At 35.7% G+C, this 14,183-nt stretch overlaps 1 protein-coding gene across 1 annotated transcript; it reads right to left on the reverse strand.

Annotated features, from left to right (window-relative positions):
- Positions 1-520: 520 nt before the first annotated feature.
- LOC113733019 (pleiotropic drug resistance protein 3) lies at positions 521-13,698 on the reverse strand. The gene is made up of 24 exons (XM_027259126.2): positions 12,928-13,698; positions 12,465-12,588; positions 11,845-11,930; positions 10,647-10,731; positions 10,116-10,275; positions 9,941-10,017; positions 8,916-8,969; positions 8,725-8,815; positions 8,267-8,568; positions 7,917-8,198; positions 7,481-7,794; positions 7,124-7,284; positions 6,933-7,036; positions 6,256-6,409; positions 6,039-6,164; positions 5,804-5,877; positions 5,378-5,710; positions 5,007-5,297; positions 3,128-3,211; positions 2,883-3,016; positions 2,113-2,340; positions 1,526-1,697; positions 1,189-1,443; positions 521-857 (listed from the first exon to the last, which is right to left on the reverse strand). The coding sequence occupies exons 1-24, from the start codon at positions 13,263-13,265 to the stop codon at positions 591-593; spliced, it is 4,296 nt and encodes a 1,431-aa protein (XP_027114927.2). The 5' UTR covers positions 13,266-13,698; the 3' UTR covers positions 521-590.
- Between the last annotated feature and the right edge of the window lie 485 nt (positions 13,699-14,183).

Here is a 14,183-nt window from a genome sequence, read left to right on the forward strand (position 1 = left end):
ATTATTTAGGCCAAAAAGGGTTAATTGTATTTTATGCCCCCAAACTACTCTCACATTGCATTTTGTCCCCCTTAACTTTTAATTGCAGGCTTACAGCACTTAACTACGCTTAAATTGTAATTCATTGCACAATTTCAAATGAAATATTTGTAGGGTTAATTTCACTTTCCACCCCTTAACTATACTTAGATTGCAATTTGCATCCTAAACTATTAAAATTGGCAGCATGCTTAAATTGCAATTTAATCTGTCTTGTAAAGAATTGCCCCAGAAATATTTTTACTTCCACATAAAAGTCGGTTTCACTGCAACCCTGCCACTTTTATTCCCTTCTTCATAGTGAAAATTGCCCCTATCCCTTTCAAGGATTTTTTTCTTTCTTTGGGGTTGAAAGATAACGAACAATGACCAGAGGAGAAATTCCAACTTCCTTCTGAGTTCTAATTGACTATTTGATGGCCCTTCAACACTTCCTTCACAACAGACTGAAAATAACTCTTGGAAAATTGTTACTAAAGGATTTGTAACTGCTTTTATGATGACAAATTCATTATTATAAAACCACTGTTTTACAGACTATTACATGATCATCACCTCTTCTGGAAGTTTAAATTCTGAATACAAAAAGCAAATACAACAGCAAAGGTCAAAGGGTATAAGATTGATATAAAAGCTACAAGGGGTAATCGATCGTGATGAAACCCATAGTAATCTCTTAAAAAAGCTGCTATTGTTTTAGTTTCTCCGAACACATCAATTTCCTTCTGGATATCTCCATATTGTGATGTAAGCATACCATTCAATGTCCAAGCTGTAGGAGTTATGTAATATAGCCAAATCCACCACTTTGGGATTTGCTGCAAGTTAAAATAACACAAATTTGTAAGTAAGAAAAGAATGTATAAAAAGAATTTAGAGAACTTATATCTCATTGTGCCCTACATGAAGTGCCTATCTAGAAGAATATTGAATCTTGGCTATCAGATGATCAAGTTCTTAACATTTGGCCAAAACTTAAAAGCTGCAAAAGATGTTTGGCAGAAGTATAGGTCATGTTGGACGTACTGTTTTCAGTACAAGATTTTGGTACATTGAATTTTATCTAAAATTCCTTGTCTATAAAAGTGCAGAGGTGGATAAAGTTCCAGCAAACTAGAAATAGTTCATGCTGAGTAGATGATAGCTTACCGGTTGAGGAATCAAGTATCCAGCAAAGAGGTTGGCTGCTGTGTAGAAACCAGATGACAAGATTGAAGCCACTTGAAAGCTTGGTGTCATTGCAACTATCATCATGCCAATGTAGTTGAAGTACAATAAGGCATTGAACATCGAATAGAAGTACCAAAAAACCTTGTAAGCTGACCAATAATACCCAATCATTGGATATGTGATGACTGTAAATTCAAGCGCTTGGACAAAGCTATAGGGAATCTCTATAACAATCTGCAGCACACAATGCAATACATCAATTAGCATGTGAAATAATAGAAATTTGCATGCCCGGCCTGTGGATTTTTCTTTGTACCTGGGCAAGTGCATAAGCCCATGAAGTGTACATTCCGGCAAATCTTTCTCGATAAAGAACTATTCGCTCTGTGCTGATATATGGCATAACTGAAGAACAATTATTTACACCACCAAAGAATACAGCAAGGTACATTGCACCGAACGCGTTGAATAAGCCTTGCTGATTATCCCTATCATATGTAGGAATATCAATATCGACATTTTAAGATGTTAGGGGAAAATCTTTGTATTATAACAGATACAAAGAACCCTGTAACTTGTGCATAGAGGATATGTTGAAACAACAGCATGAGCTCTCTGTAGAATATATAAAATGATTTAATGAATAACATCACTGAACTACACAGTTAGAAAGCATGGTCCAAAATCTAACAATCAGAATGCAAAGAATCCCATTCAGACCGGAGCATTATAACCATGCAATCGCCATGCACTTGTATGAAGAAGCTAAATACAGAGTCTAGTACATGCTGTCAAAGGACCGATTAATCTCTTCCATGCAGGAAGAACATCCATCTTTTGGAATTCTGGGATTTCTACAGCAGATGTTATTACTTTGTTTGAGTAAATTCAGCACATACTTACATTTTCTGCCCTTGATTCCAGAACAAAAACCCGAAAATCATAGAAACTGCGAAAATGTGCAAGAAGCGCATCAAGTTGTACGAAGGGCTTCTCCAGTAAGACCAGTATTGTTTCCAGAGGCAAGCTTTGAATTGTCCCCAAACGTTTTGTGAAAAGCTGGTAGGGAATTCCAGAGCTTTAGACTCAAGAGGTGGAGAACCCAGCCTTGCCGCAAGTTCTTTATTGTTCCTACAGTCAATAAGAAACAGAAGGATCACAGACATGTTAATGAGCTTATGTCGACTAAAAAATTAGGGCGTTGATTATATGTCAAATACCATTTGTGAGCAAAAACAGACAAAATTAAACCACATTTTCCCACTGTAGATCCTCTGGTTTTTTTGGGGGAAGGGGGGTTGGGGAAACCATATTCTTGGTTGCTAGAAAAAAAATTTTCAGACTCCACCATATAGATATCTACAAGTCATAACACCTATGAAGTAGTATAACTACAGAGGACACCACAAAAGACCTTTCTCAACTCCAAAACCTTGAAGAAAAATTGCAAGCTATAGTTTTTATGAGACAGTGGGACAAAAAGCCTCTTGGGAACTTTTCCCACAACTAAGGTACTCAATGTCAACAGTCTTCAGAAAATGTCACAAATAGAGTAATTACAATCTTTTGACCAAGTTAATGTTATCTTTTAAGAATCTATTTCTTATGTATAGGGATAATAGTAAGGCAATAAAGGCAGTAACATGACTTAAACTTTTGTTCGTTGGACTGACATATACAAGGCTGAATGTTGGTATATCTCAGCAAAGTCTACACCAAGTTCAGCTTCTGATGATGTAGAAGTGACCTCCAAAACCCATGTAGCTGGATTATAATTATCTCTTATTTTTGGGACGCCTGGGATACCCTGTTACATGGTTAAGGTAACAGAAGTAATAGCTTTACAAGCTCGAAAAGAAAATTACATTTTGCAATAATAAAATTTGTATAACGGCAACTTCAACATTTGAAAACTGACCTCAAAGTATTCAATAACTTTACAAGAATTCCAACCTAGTGGTCCATAATAGATCATGCGTCCCCCAGATTTCAGAAGAATTAACTACAAGTTGACGAAAATTAAGATAAGAATGCTACCGACCTCTTTACATCTCAAATCACATGCATGAAAATGCTTCCAAAAAAATCGACTGTAGGAAACTAGTTTTATGATGAGGCATCTTAAATTATTTAGAAAAGCTAAGATTTCGCTAGCATATGAAGAAACTTAGATGTAAACTATTCATCCTTGTTTTTAAGATATTGATTTCTAAAAGAGATCTTCATGGTTGTGCTCATCAATGAATATGAAAGAAATGCAAATTCATGTTGGTCACTGATGGTAGTAATGAAGCATTTCAACTGCAAAGGAGGAAATTTTATTTCCTGGGCGGCTCTTAGGATAATTTGTCAAGAGCATCTGATCATGATGATGTGTTTCAATTGTAATGACCGAAAAATATACATAAAGTTGTGGAGGGTGGGGAATAGTGTGCAGGGTCCACTTTTGCCGAACACCCTAAAAAAAAAAAAAATACCAAACCAGAAAAGTGTTCATAGTTAAGCAGAAGCGACCTAATAATTCGTAATTCCTATTGCAGGTCATTTAACTTTTAAAGGACTATTTATTAGCCACGATATTACTTTGTGGGGAAAAATGCACTTTTCATCCCTAATGTTTAAGGTGTTAACCAATTTCGTCCTAAAGTTTCTTGCAAAGCATATTTCATCCTTATAATTTTATAATTTTGACTAATTTCATCCTTAAAGTTTCACACGAATACATGTCATCCTCATAGTTTAATAGATTTGGCTAATTGAGGACAATTGATGGATTGTCACAGATTTTAAATAGAATATCATCACTTGATCTTAGCATGCCCATTAGTAAAAAAAAAAAAAACACTGGATCAACAAAAAGCTTAAAAATCTTTTCTTAATTCACTTTCTTGTTTTTGTACCCAAAAAAAACGTACGAAATTTTTAGCTATCATTGCTCTCTTCTTAATCACAATCGAACAAGAAGATTCAAAGAAAATGAAATCATGGAAAACAACCTCACTATAGCCAATTGGAAGAGAACGTCGAATAACCCCATTACAACTAATTGGAGAAAAATATTAATGTGAAAGAAAGAATGGTTTGGATTGTCATTTATTCTCAAAATTTTGTTTTGTTGCTGTGCATTTTGCACCAACAGTTGCATCATGTGCATGTTTTTCAATCGTCTATTTATCTATCAATTTATTTATTTTATCTTAAATACATCATATCATAATTTTAAAAAACAAAGAGATAGTCTCCTATCCAAAAACACTAGTTATTTTTGTAATTTAATCAATAACTGAATTAAGTGTTAATAATACAATAACTAATGGGACATGTGATAATATTATGTACAAATAGGTTAACAATCATTTAATTGTTCTCAATTGGTAGAACTTATGAAACTATGAGGATGAAATGTGTTCTACATAAACTTTTGGGACAAAATTGGTCAAAATTATAAAATTATGAGGATGAAATATGTTTGGAATGAAACTTTAGGGACGAAATTGGTTAACATCCTAAACATTGGAGATGAAAAGTGCATTTTTCCCTTACTTTGTGCTAGGATCTTAAAAGCCATATGTTCACAATCAACATCCTATTTTCAGTCATTATGGCTCAGTAACTTCATCACTGACATGAAATTTCTCGTCTTCTGAAGCCAAGAGAACAGCAAATGCCACTTGAGCAGCTACGGTCTTACTATGTAAAATATCTTTACTCCATTCTTAGTTTTGCACATTGATGAGCAGATGATTAACCACAAAAGTGCAAAACCCCATTTATGTGCTTCCCTGCTTGTTACTTACCTCGTCAAATGCTTCAAAGATGTCAATACTTGGTTGGTGGATAGTGCAAACAATTGTTCTCCCTGTATCAGCCACATTCTTTACAGCCCGCATGACAATAGCAGCTGCTCTTGCATCTAATCCTGTCGTAGGCTCATCTAGGAAGATAATGGATGGGTTAGCAACCAGCTCCACAGCAATTGTGAGCCGCTTGCGCTGCTCTGTTGACAAACCACTGACCCCGGCGATGCCAACCAATTTATCTTTGATTCTATCAAGTTCAATGGTCTCAAGCACTTCTTTCACAAAATCCTAGCAGTAGAGTGAAATTGTAAGTTGTAAAACACAAAAGAATGAAAAAAATTTTCAACTTATTATAGTTAGAACCATACAAATTTTGTTTGTGGATTAATCTGAGGTTGAAGGCGTAGCCAAGCAGAAAAAATAACTGATTCTTCTATTGTAATTTGAGGAGAATGTATGTCGATTTGCTCACAGTAACCCGAGATACGAGCAAATGTCTGTTGAAATTTGGGGAACCCTCCAATCTTTATTTCTCCTTCAACAATGCCTCTAGTTTTTCTGCCAGAAAGTACATCAAGAAGAGTAGTTTTTCCAGCTCCAGTGACACCCATTAGTGCTGTCAGAACACCAGGTTTAAGTGCGCCTGTAATATCACAAAGAAGCTGAAGCCTTTTCTTTCTGTAGCCATGCTCCTTCACTTCCTACAGTACACATAGAGTTACATTTTATATTTTAGCCCAAATGATCTTGGCATCCTAAGATTGTCAAATTTTGACCAAATTGATTATCATTACCGTAGGGATCTCAACATAATACTGCAAATCCTGAAATACAACAGTCAGGGGTTCAAAAGGCAAAATTATTTTCCCTGCAAATTGAGATCAGAGAACCTCTTTAGTCAAGGAGGATGTTAGTACAGAAACCAATGAATAAGGGGAATTACCCGACAAAGCTAGAAGGGGTAAGGTGGTCATGGAATCAGTGGACAACAAAATTACATAAACATAGAAGAAATTGGAAGAGTCCAACCTTTATGAGATTCTGTGAAAGTAGTAGAAGAATTTCTCAACATTTCGTCATGTGATGTGCTGGTGGACTTTTTACTTTGTGTTCGAGGGAACTTATCACCCGAAATAATAGCACGAGTACCAGCAGCTAAATGCATCTCAGGAAAAAAAGAAGTTTAATTATGTGCTTTTAGGCAATCATTTAGAATTCGCTCTTGCTTTATTGAAGATAAACTTACGAGGTAAGAAAGTCAGGGCCAAGGTGAAGCCAATATTGAAAAGCAATGTAAACCCAAACAGTGCACCAATTGAAATCCAGAAAAATTGTTTGTCAAAGTTTAAACCATGTGCTTCAAGTGTTTCTCTTCCCACCGTAGTATTTGATGGAAGCATCTGAGCACAAGGATGACAAGCAACAACTAAGAAGAAACAGAATCGAGCAAAAAGAACCAGCAGCCAAATACTTTGAATACAATTTGAGAAAATGATATTCAAATACATACATGCACCCTGTACTCTGGTTTATATGTTTCAGAATACCATGAAATCTTCCAGGGAACTAATTACAAGCAGCTTGTTAAATTCATTGAATTTATAGTACATAATATGCATTCCTGTCAGCATCTTGGAGTAACTTGCATCTCCAACCAACATTGATCTTTTCTTATATATTAGTATTGTAGATGAAATTTCTCTCATTGTACAACGCAAATTACTTCAGAATAAAATGAAATACCAAATGAGAAATGACTGCTTGTATGGCTAGGCATGGATGAATGACCCTAAGCAAACAGTTATTCTAGCCAAACAGTTCTTGCTTCGTTTTGCCATGTCAAGTACTTCAGCAGAAAATGGCTTTGCTTAATATAACAGATAAAGTCAATGCAATTTCCTCTTGCATAAGAGACATGATTACCTTTTGCCATCGCGGGGCAAGAAATTCATTTACAGCAAGGCCAATCTCACCATATGTCATTGGAGAAAACCAAAATCCCCATTTTATCCAATTTGGCATAGAGGCTACAATTCAAATCATCTTTTTTAATTCCACTGCATCCTAAAATCAACCATAGAAAGAAAATGTTGAAAAAGATTGAAAAATCTTACATTTCGGGATTAGAAAGCCACTAAATATGGAGAGCAGCAACATTGACAAGACACCAGCGAATGAGGCAGCCACCATGGTGCGACAGACAGATGCCAAGAAGCGGTACATGGATATTGATGTGAAGTGAACAGCAAACAATAGAACTACCTGGCCGAAGAACCTGGGAAAGACTGATGCTTTGTAAGAAAACCATGAAAGGGTTCAAGAAGTATAAGCATGTATTTAGGCCAACCACTCTCAAAAATTGGTAATGAAAAACTTTTAAGTCACTGAGAAAGCTAAAAACATTGCTTCTGAAGGACATTGCAGGTATTGGATCTGTCCACAGAAAAGAAAACTTCTTCTGTCTCACCTACCTTCCTATCTCAGGACTATATCCAATGCCATAGTACGTTATGCATGTCCAAGCTGTAGCTTCCAACAATGAAATAGGAATCTTTAGTATAGCAGATGGAATAGCATATGCCCAAGCTGGGTAGAAATACAAATCTCTCTGTTTATAGAAAATTGGTAGTCTTGCAACTGTCATTGGCAGCTCTGGGAGTCCATCAACCACAAGCATAATAAGAGAAAAGAAAAGAGCTCCCATAAAATAATTTGCATGAGGAAGATCAAAATCTGTTGTTCTCCGCAAAAATAGGGACATAGTCATAAAGGCAATTAGGAAAAGCTGCAAAGATAAGTAGCAGAATACTTGAATTGTCTGTTAACAATGATATATAAAACTGAGGAATATATCATAAAATTAAAAACCATTACAAAACAATGAAATACTAAAGCTATTTTGCTAACCTGGACAGTTCTGTGAACATAAACCGAATAGTTCCTCTTCATCAGAAGAAGTTCCCTTGATATACAAGCTCTAAAGAGTGTCCATTTAGGAAGAGAATATGCACTAAGATTAATTGCATCTTTACTGTTCTGGGAACTCTCAAATGGAGCAGAAAGCAGTGTGCTAAGCTTTTTCCCACAGTCAGACTGCTGAAAAGCCCTTGATAATGTATCGACAGAACTATAGCTGTAAGTCTCTTTGCTGCTATTCCAATATTGTGCTTGATCTTTTTCTGAAATAACCTGCAAAAAACTAATAGCTTAGATGTGAAATAAAAAGGAGAAAGTAAATATGAGCTTGATGTGCTTACTTCCTGAAGGAAATCTGCTACACCTTTTCTTTCAGGACAAATAAATCCGCAACTCTCAAAAAATTCAAGAACATTGTCTGTAGGTCCATGATATACAATCTTCCCCTCAGCCATCAAAATGAGGTCGTCAAATAGATCGAATGTTTCTGGAGCTGGCTGAAGAAGTGAAACAAGTATCGTAGCATTTGTAATATGTGCTAGATGCTGAAGGCAAGCTATAATCTGATGGGTAGTCGAACTATCTAAGCCATTTGATATCTCATCCATAAATAATGTTTTAGGAGGCCCAACAATCATCTCCCCTGCATTATGACAATAGAATCCAATGCTGAATAATTCTTTTCTAGTTGTTTTCCAGTTGACATTTCATATTTGCTAAGTTATAGCTATTTAAATGATTTGTGCTAAATCCGTGAAAGGCAAATTTTCATGTTTAAAAGTTTGAAGATAAATATTACCTGTTGTCAACCTTTTCTTTTCACCACCAGAGATGCCTCTTCTAAGGGCATCTCCAACAAGTGTATCGGCACAGATATCAAGCCCGAGTATCTGATAATGGAAATAATTGTCAATGTGCAACCATATACCTAAATGCAGTCAAACTTTCAACTAAATATGGGGGCGACCGCTTAAAAAGAAGAGGACATACTTTTAGAATGTAATCTGTCTGCAGTGTTCTCTTTTGTCCCTCCACTGAGATTGCCTGAACAAAAAAGATATATTTAACACAGAACAAATCATGAATTTACAAGAAGTTAGCATAGCATATGCCATGAACATAACAATGAGAGAGAGAGACAGAGAGAGGGAACAAAAGTTCCATTTAAAGTCATTATTACCAATAGTGCAACAAATCTGAATTCAAAAAGCTACATAGTTACTTGAAAGAAGTGGAACCAGGACTCAGGCTGTTTGCAAAAGCAAATGGTGCAATGAGAAAGGTCAAATTAACCAATTAGGTTCTCTAATCCAAGAGTGACTCTTTTTAGTTACAAGATTACACAACAACCTGGCAGACTCACTGGATTATTTCCACAGCAATTAAAAAAAAAAAAAAAAAAAAAAGGTTGCAGTTTAGTAGCAAATATTTCATCGTGGTTGAAATGCAGTTCTTTCTCACATTGGATAGTTAAACATGCCGTCAGATTGAACAGCATCTTAGATTCCAGAATTCAGTTATTCAATCTCTGGCATAACGCACTTGAAAACCTGGAGAAAGACTCGATAGGAGACTATGTTGTACAGAATATAACTGCAAAAAGATGCGACCAAAAAACTTCATAATATAACTAGTGTGATGCTCATATATATCATGTCTAGCTTTCGTTCATCTAGCTAGAATTTGGTTAAAAAATCAAAATGAAAATCTTGAAAGGCATCTTTAACTATGAAAAAAGGACGTAAATGAATTCCAAGTCTGACCAGTTCAGGAATATAGAGATCATAGTTGATAAGATAAAAAGAAACAATAGCATGTTGATATCTGTAGCTCTCTCCAGTTATCCAAGACAAAAGATCATGGCCATGCCAATATGCTAATACACCAACTTAAATTAGGACAAGTAAATAGCAATAGGTGATTGTCATGTTGCATTGATTTCATTATAAGAAGAAATCAGTACATGAAAGAATTAAGTTGGAATAACATCCCGTGAATTCAAATTCAAAGGTTACCTTCATGTAGGTGTCTATATCTGGATCAGGAAGAACTCCTGCCTCTTTCTCCCTTTGACTCAGCTCAATCATAATCTCTTTAAGAGGAGGAAAGACATGAATAATACTATTTTTGAGCATATTGTATCAATGTGTTTTATATGAAAAGACACTTTTGCAGTGCTGAAAGCCATACCTCCTCTTCTTCCAATTCCTTGACAGCGAGAGGAGAAATCGAGTGTTTCCCTAACAGTCATTTCAGGGATATGACAGTCATATTGGCTTATATAAGCAGAAGTTTTTTGAGGCACAAGCTCTGTTAATTTGTAGCCATTGTAAGAAACCTCCCCTGAGACCTGTTAATAACCGGAAAATTCATGACAAGACCACAAAATGACATGTGAAGAACCATGCAATGACACATGGATGGTCCTAGCCCCTAGGAAGCCATAGTGAGAAAAAATATGAGAACCCATAAGGATTAATTGCTTGTGAAACTAAATCTGAAGGAATTCCATGAATGATATCACAACAATCTACTGAACAGAAGCTCTTGGAATACCCATCTATAGAAGCCAAATGCACAGGAGTTATCTATATTATTAATCTTGTCTGTCATCCATTTTCCACGAATGTGAACTCTTACTAGTTCAGTAATTTGTAGGAGGGTGGTCAAAGCTTCAATTGTATCCTATATTACATCTAGGAAAAGCATAGCATAGAAGACCTTGAGAGACTTGTTAAGATTTCCTGAGAGAGCCTTCAACAGCGAGGTCTTCCCACAACCTGGAGGACCAAGAAGTAGAGTCATTCTGCATCAGAAATAAGCCTAGATCAGTGCAAGCGTTAGAGCAGTGGATTTAACAAGTTAATTTTGATCAACAGGTCTTGAGATGGACAACAGGCAATGTGTCGTTTATTAAAGCTTGAACTGGGGTAAGAAACCATTCAAATATTTGACAAAATTGTACTCCAGAGATGGACTGAGTATGAAGTTCAAAAACTACAGGGATAATTGATCAATGCAACTCAGGTTCTTTAACCTAACATCTTTCTGCAGCACACATCCGAAACTAACAGTTCTTAATTGACTATTCACTTTCTTATCTCAGCCTTTTAAACTCAAAAAAGTTAATTTCTTCCCTATATATGCTTTATTTTGTTTACAGATATAAGATCTAAATTGCTTCCTATTTTACTGCAGGTTTTTAATTCTACTCTTACCTTAACTTTGTTAAGTTAAGAAACGTGGTATCCAATTTGAATTAATGGTACAGAAGCTTGTCATCCGACAAACAATCTGTCTCAATAAAGCCCCTGTAGTCCAAAAAAGAAAACAAAAATTAAGTCTTCCTATATAACTAACTTGTTTAAGGAAAATTGGCGGATTGTTGCACAAACTTGATGTATGAGACATTCTTTTGACTATTATGAACCCACGAGAGGTATTTGAGATTTATCCAGTTGGGGATAGTTTAGTTTCTGCAGGAACTGAGGCAAATAAAGAGGTTCCACTCGATTGCCTAAGTAATTGATACTACTTTAAAATGTTGGAGAAAGTAAGGGGCGAGAAAAAGAGTGCTACCAAAAGCTAGCAAAAGACTTGGGTTTCCTATAGAATAGCCATTGGCATAATGGGATAACTGTAATTTTAGTTATTTTATCTGGGGTAAAGAGGAGTTTGCTGTTGGAAGTCAATAATGTGGAGACACTTAGGAACACCATAGCAGAAAGTAGTTGAAGCTAAGCCTGGATTTGTATTCGTGATATTTATCTGACTCGCATTGTTCTGCAATAACAAGAATTATCTTATTCTAAGGAATACGCCACAAGGAAACTGATTGCATTAAGGGAAAAGAAAGCAGTCTTTAGAAGAACAAAGCAGGACATGTACTAGCACCTACGGAAGTGTATTGTTTGTATACCTTCCAGGCTTGATTACACCGCTGACACCACCAATGATGCTGATCTTAGACTTTCGTGGCTTTAAACCTGGAAGCCTCGCAAGATCCTAGTGAACAAGATAAACAGCTCCTTGAATTAAAAGGAAGTGGCAGAGATAAGCAAGAAGAAAAAAAAAAACCAGCAAGAACGATACTGTAGGAAGCATGTATCCATGGAAGCACTCTTCAGTCTAATAAAGCAGACAGAACGAGAACAAGATACTAGAAAGATGCCTATATATAGTGGGATTATCGATTAAGTTTGTTTAGTACGTCTGATATCGGTAGTCAATAGTTACTCAACTGAAATCTTATAAATATCAAACCTTAGGTAGCTAGAAATTATCAAGAAATCCATATGTTGCTTAATTTGACATACAAGCAAAACACAGAGGTGAGCCTTGAAAAAATAAAAAATGTCTCCAAAACCTCAGTAAGATAGACAAAAATATAGTACGACACAATATGATTAGTCAACGATGAGTTTTTCATTCAAGTACAACTGAATGGAAAAATGACAAACAGAGTCCAAAATACTTCAAACTTAAGTACAACTTCAACCTTGCAGAGAGCTGTGAACCTGTAGTTCATGAATTGCTTACCAAAATGCTCCTTTTCAGAGTATTCCATAGAGTAGGGAGTGGCTTCCCATATACAACTTCACACTCTGCCTCAACGCTTACATTTTTGTATCTTACTTCCACTGTCGGAAATTTTACACCTACTCTGCAAGAATCATTCAATGAAAACAAACTCTTAGTCAAGAGGCAAAACCTTTGCATCTGGAGAATAAGCTAATGGTCAAACCGATTAAATACTGATGATGAACAACTTTTAATCAAAAACGAAACTTTTGCCTACTGATTGATTTCAAAAATTTTATTGGGCTAATTTTTTTTTTTTTTGTTTTTTCATTGAAAGAGGCCACTTCAGGATATATGAACCACCATATCCTTTTGAATCCTATCTTGGTACAATGAGCTTCTGACATGTAGCAAACAACTTTGTAATCTTGTTTTCTTTTTTTATCTGAAGAAAACTGGACTAAAAGAGAAGAATACTTACTTGTCCAATCTTTTTCTGATTTTCCGCAGCAATTTGAGGTTGTCATTCTCAATATGTCTAATAAGCTTCTCAATGAACAAATGCCTCTCCTGAGCTCCAAGCTTAGTAACATCAACCACCCTTTTTGCATTAGTTTTGGCCTCATTTCCATCATTCACATCAAACAAAGATGACCTTATCCTTTCAAAGGTTGGCAATCTCTCAATAGCAGCCCACTGCAAAGCACATTCTTCATCGATATGTTCATCATTTTCACCATTCAAGACTGAGTTGCTTCTGAAACTGGACGTGGGTTGGTGAGATAACTCCACTTCATCTATTGCAACTAACTCTGTCATAGTGTAGAACCTCTCTTGCGAACTGAATGTCTTCAGCAGTTGAATAACAAGAAGAGAATTTCGAAGTTTGCTGATGTCTGTGGTGGTTGGACTATATAAAGACTGATCAGGCGTGAAATGCAGGCATCATAACTAGACTATCATCGTTATTCACAGTTCTAAATTTTGGTGGCTTTGTAAAAATAAGCATAGATTAGGGGCTGAACATTCAATTTCTGGGATTGTCTCATGCAGAGCCAGCAGAAGCTATACTCAACCAATCCACCCGTATACACAGGATCCGGGGCTCTCCACCCTCCAGTTCACTTCTGTCCATTTCTGTTTGATTAATATAAACTCGAACTACTTTGGTGTAAATTTACATAATTTTGGTGTAATCATGAATTTGTCAACTCATACAATTTTAAACTTTACGATTACACTAAAACGGTATGAATTTACATTAAATAATTATCCCAAATTTATACTAATTTATGTTAAGCAAAAATTGAACTGAATACAACTTAACTAGAGAGGTCTAATTTCCCGTAAATAGTAGTAATGCTATGGACGTACTACTTCCTCTAAAAGTCTAAAGAGATCGTGATTTCTAATTAGTAATCTAAGTAACGCATACTTCTTTTTTTAGATGCCGTGTGTTTGTTTGTAACAGTGACTAGAGTCGAAATCTCTCGAACTTTTGATTAGAAAAATAATAAAAATAAAAAATCAGTGATGCACAAAAGTATGCGGTTGGAATACTATGTAAATTGTGAGTGTACATGACCGATATAATACAATCGTATCCCTACAAGTTCATTTCAGAATGCTTAATATAAATTGGTTCAATATCATCCGTCAAATTCCATTAACCACACAAATGTGATTCTTTTCTTTTCCTTTTTTTAACAAACATGGTAAGCTCTGCATTAGTGGTTA

This window comes from Coffea arabica, chromosome 2c, assembly GCF_036785885.1.
Source record: "Coffea arabica cultivar ET-39 chromosome 2c, Coffea Arabica ET-39 HiFi, whole genome shotgun sequence".
Taxonomy (NCBI): domain Eukaryota; kingdom Viridiplantae; phylum Streptophyta; class Magnoliopsida; order Gentianales; family Rubiaceae; genus Coffea; species Coffea arabica.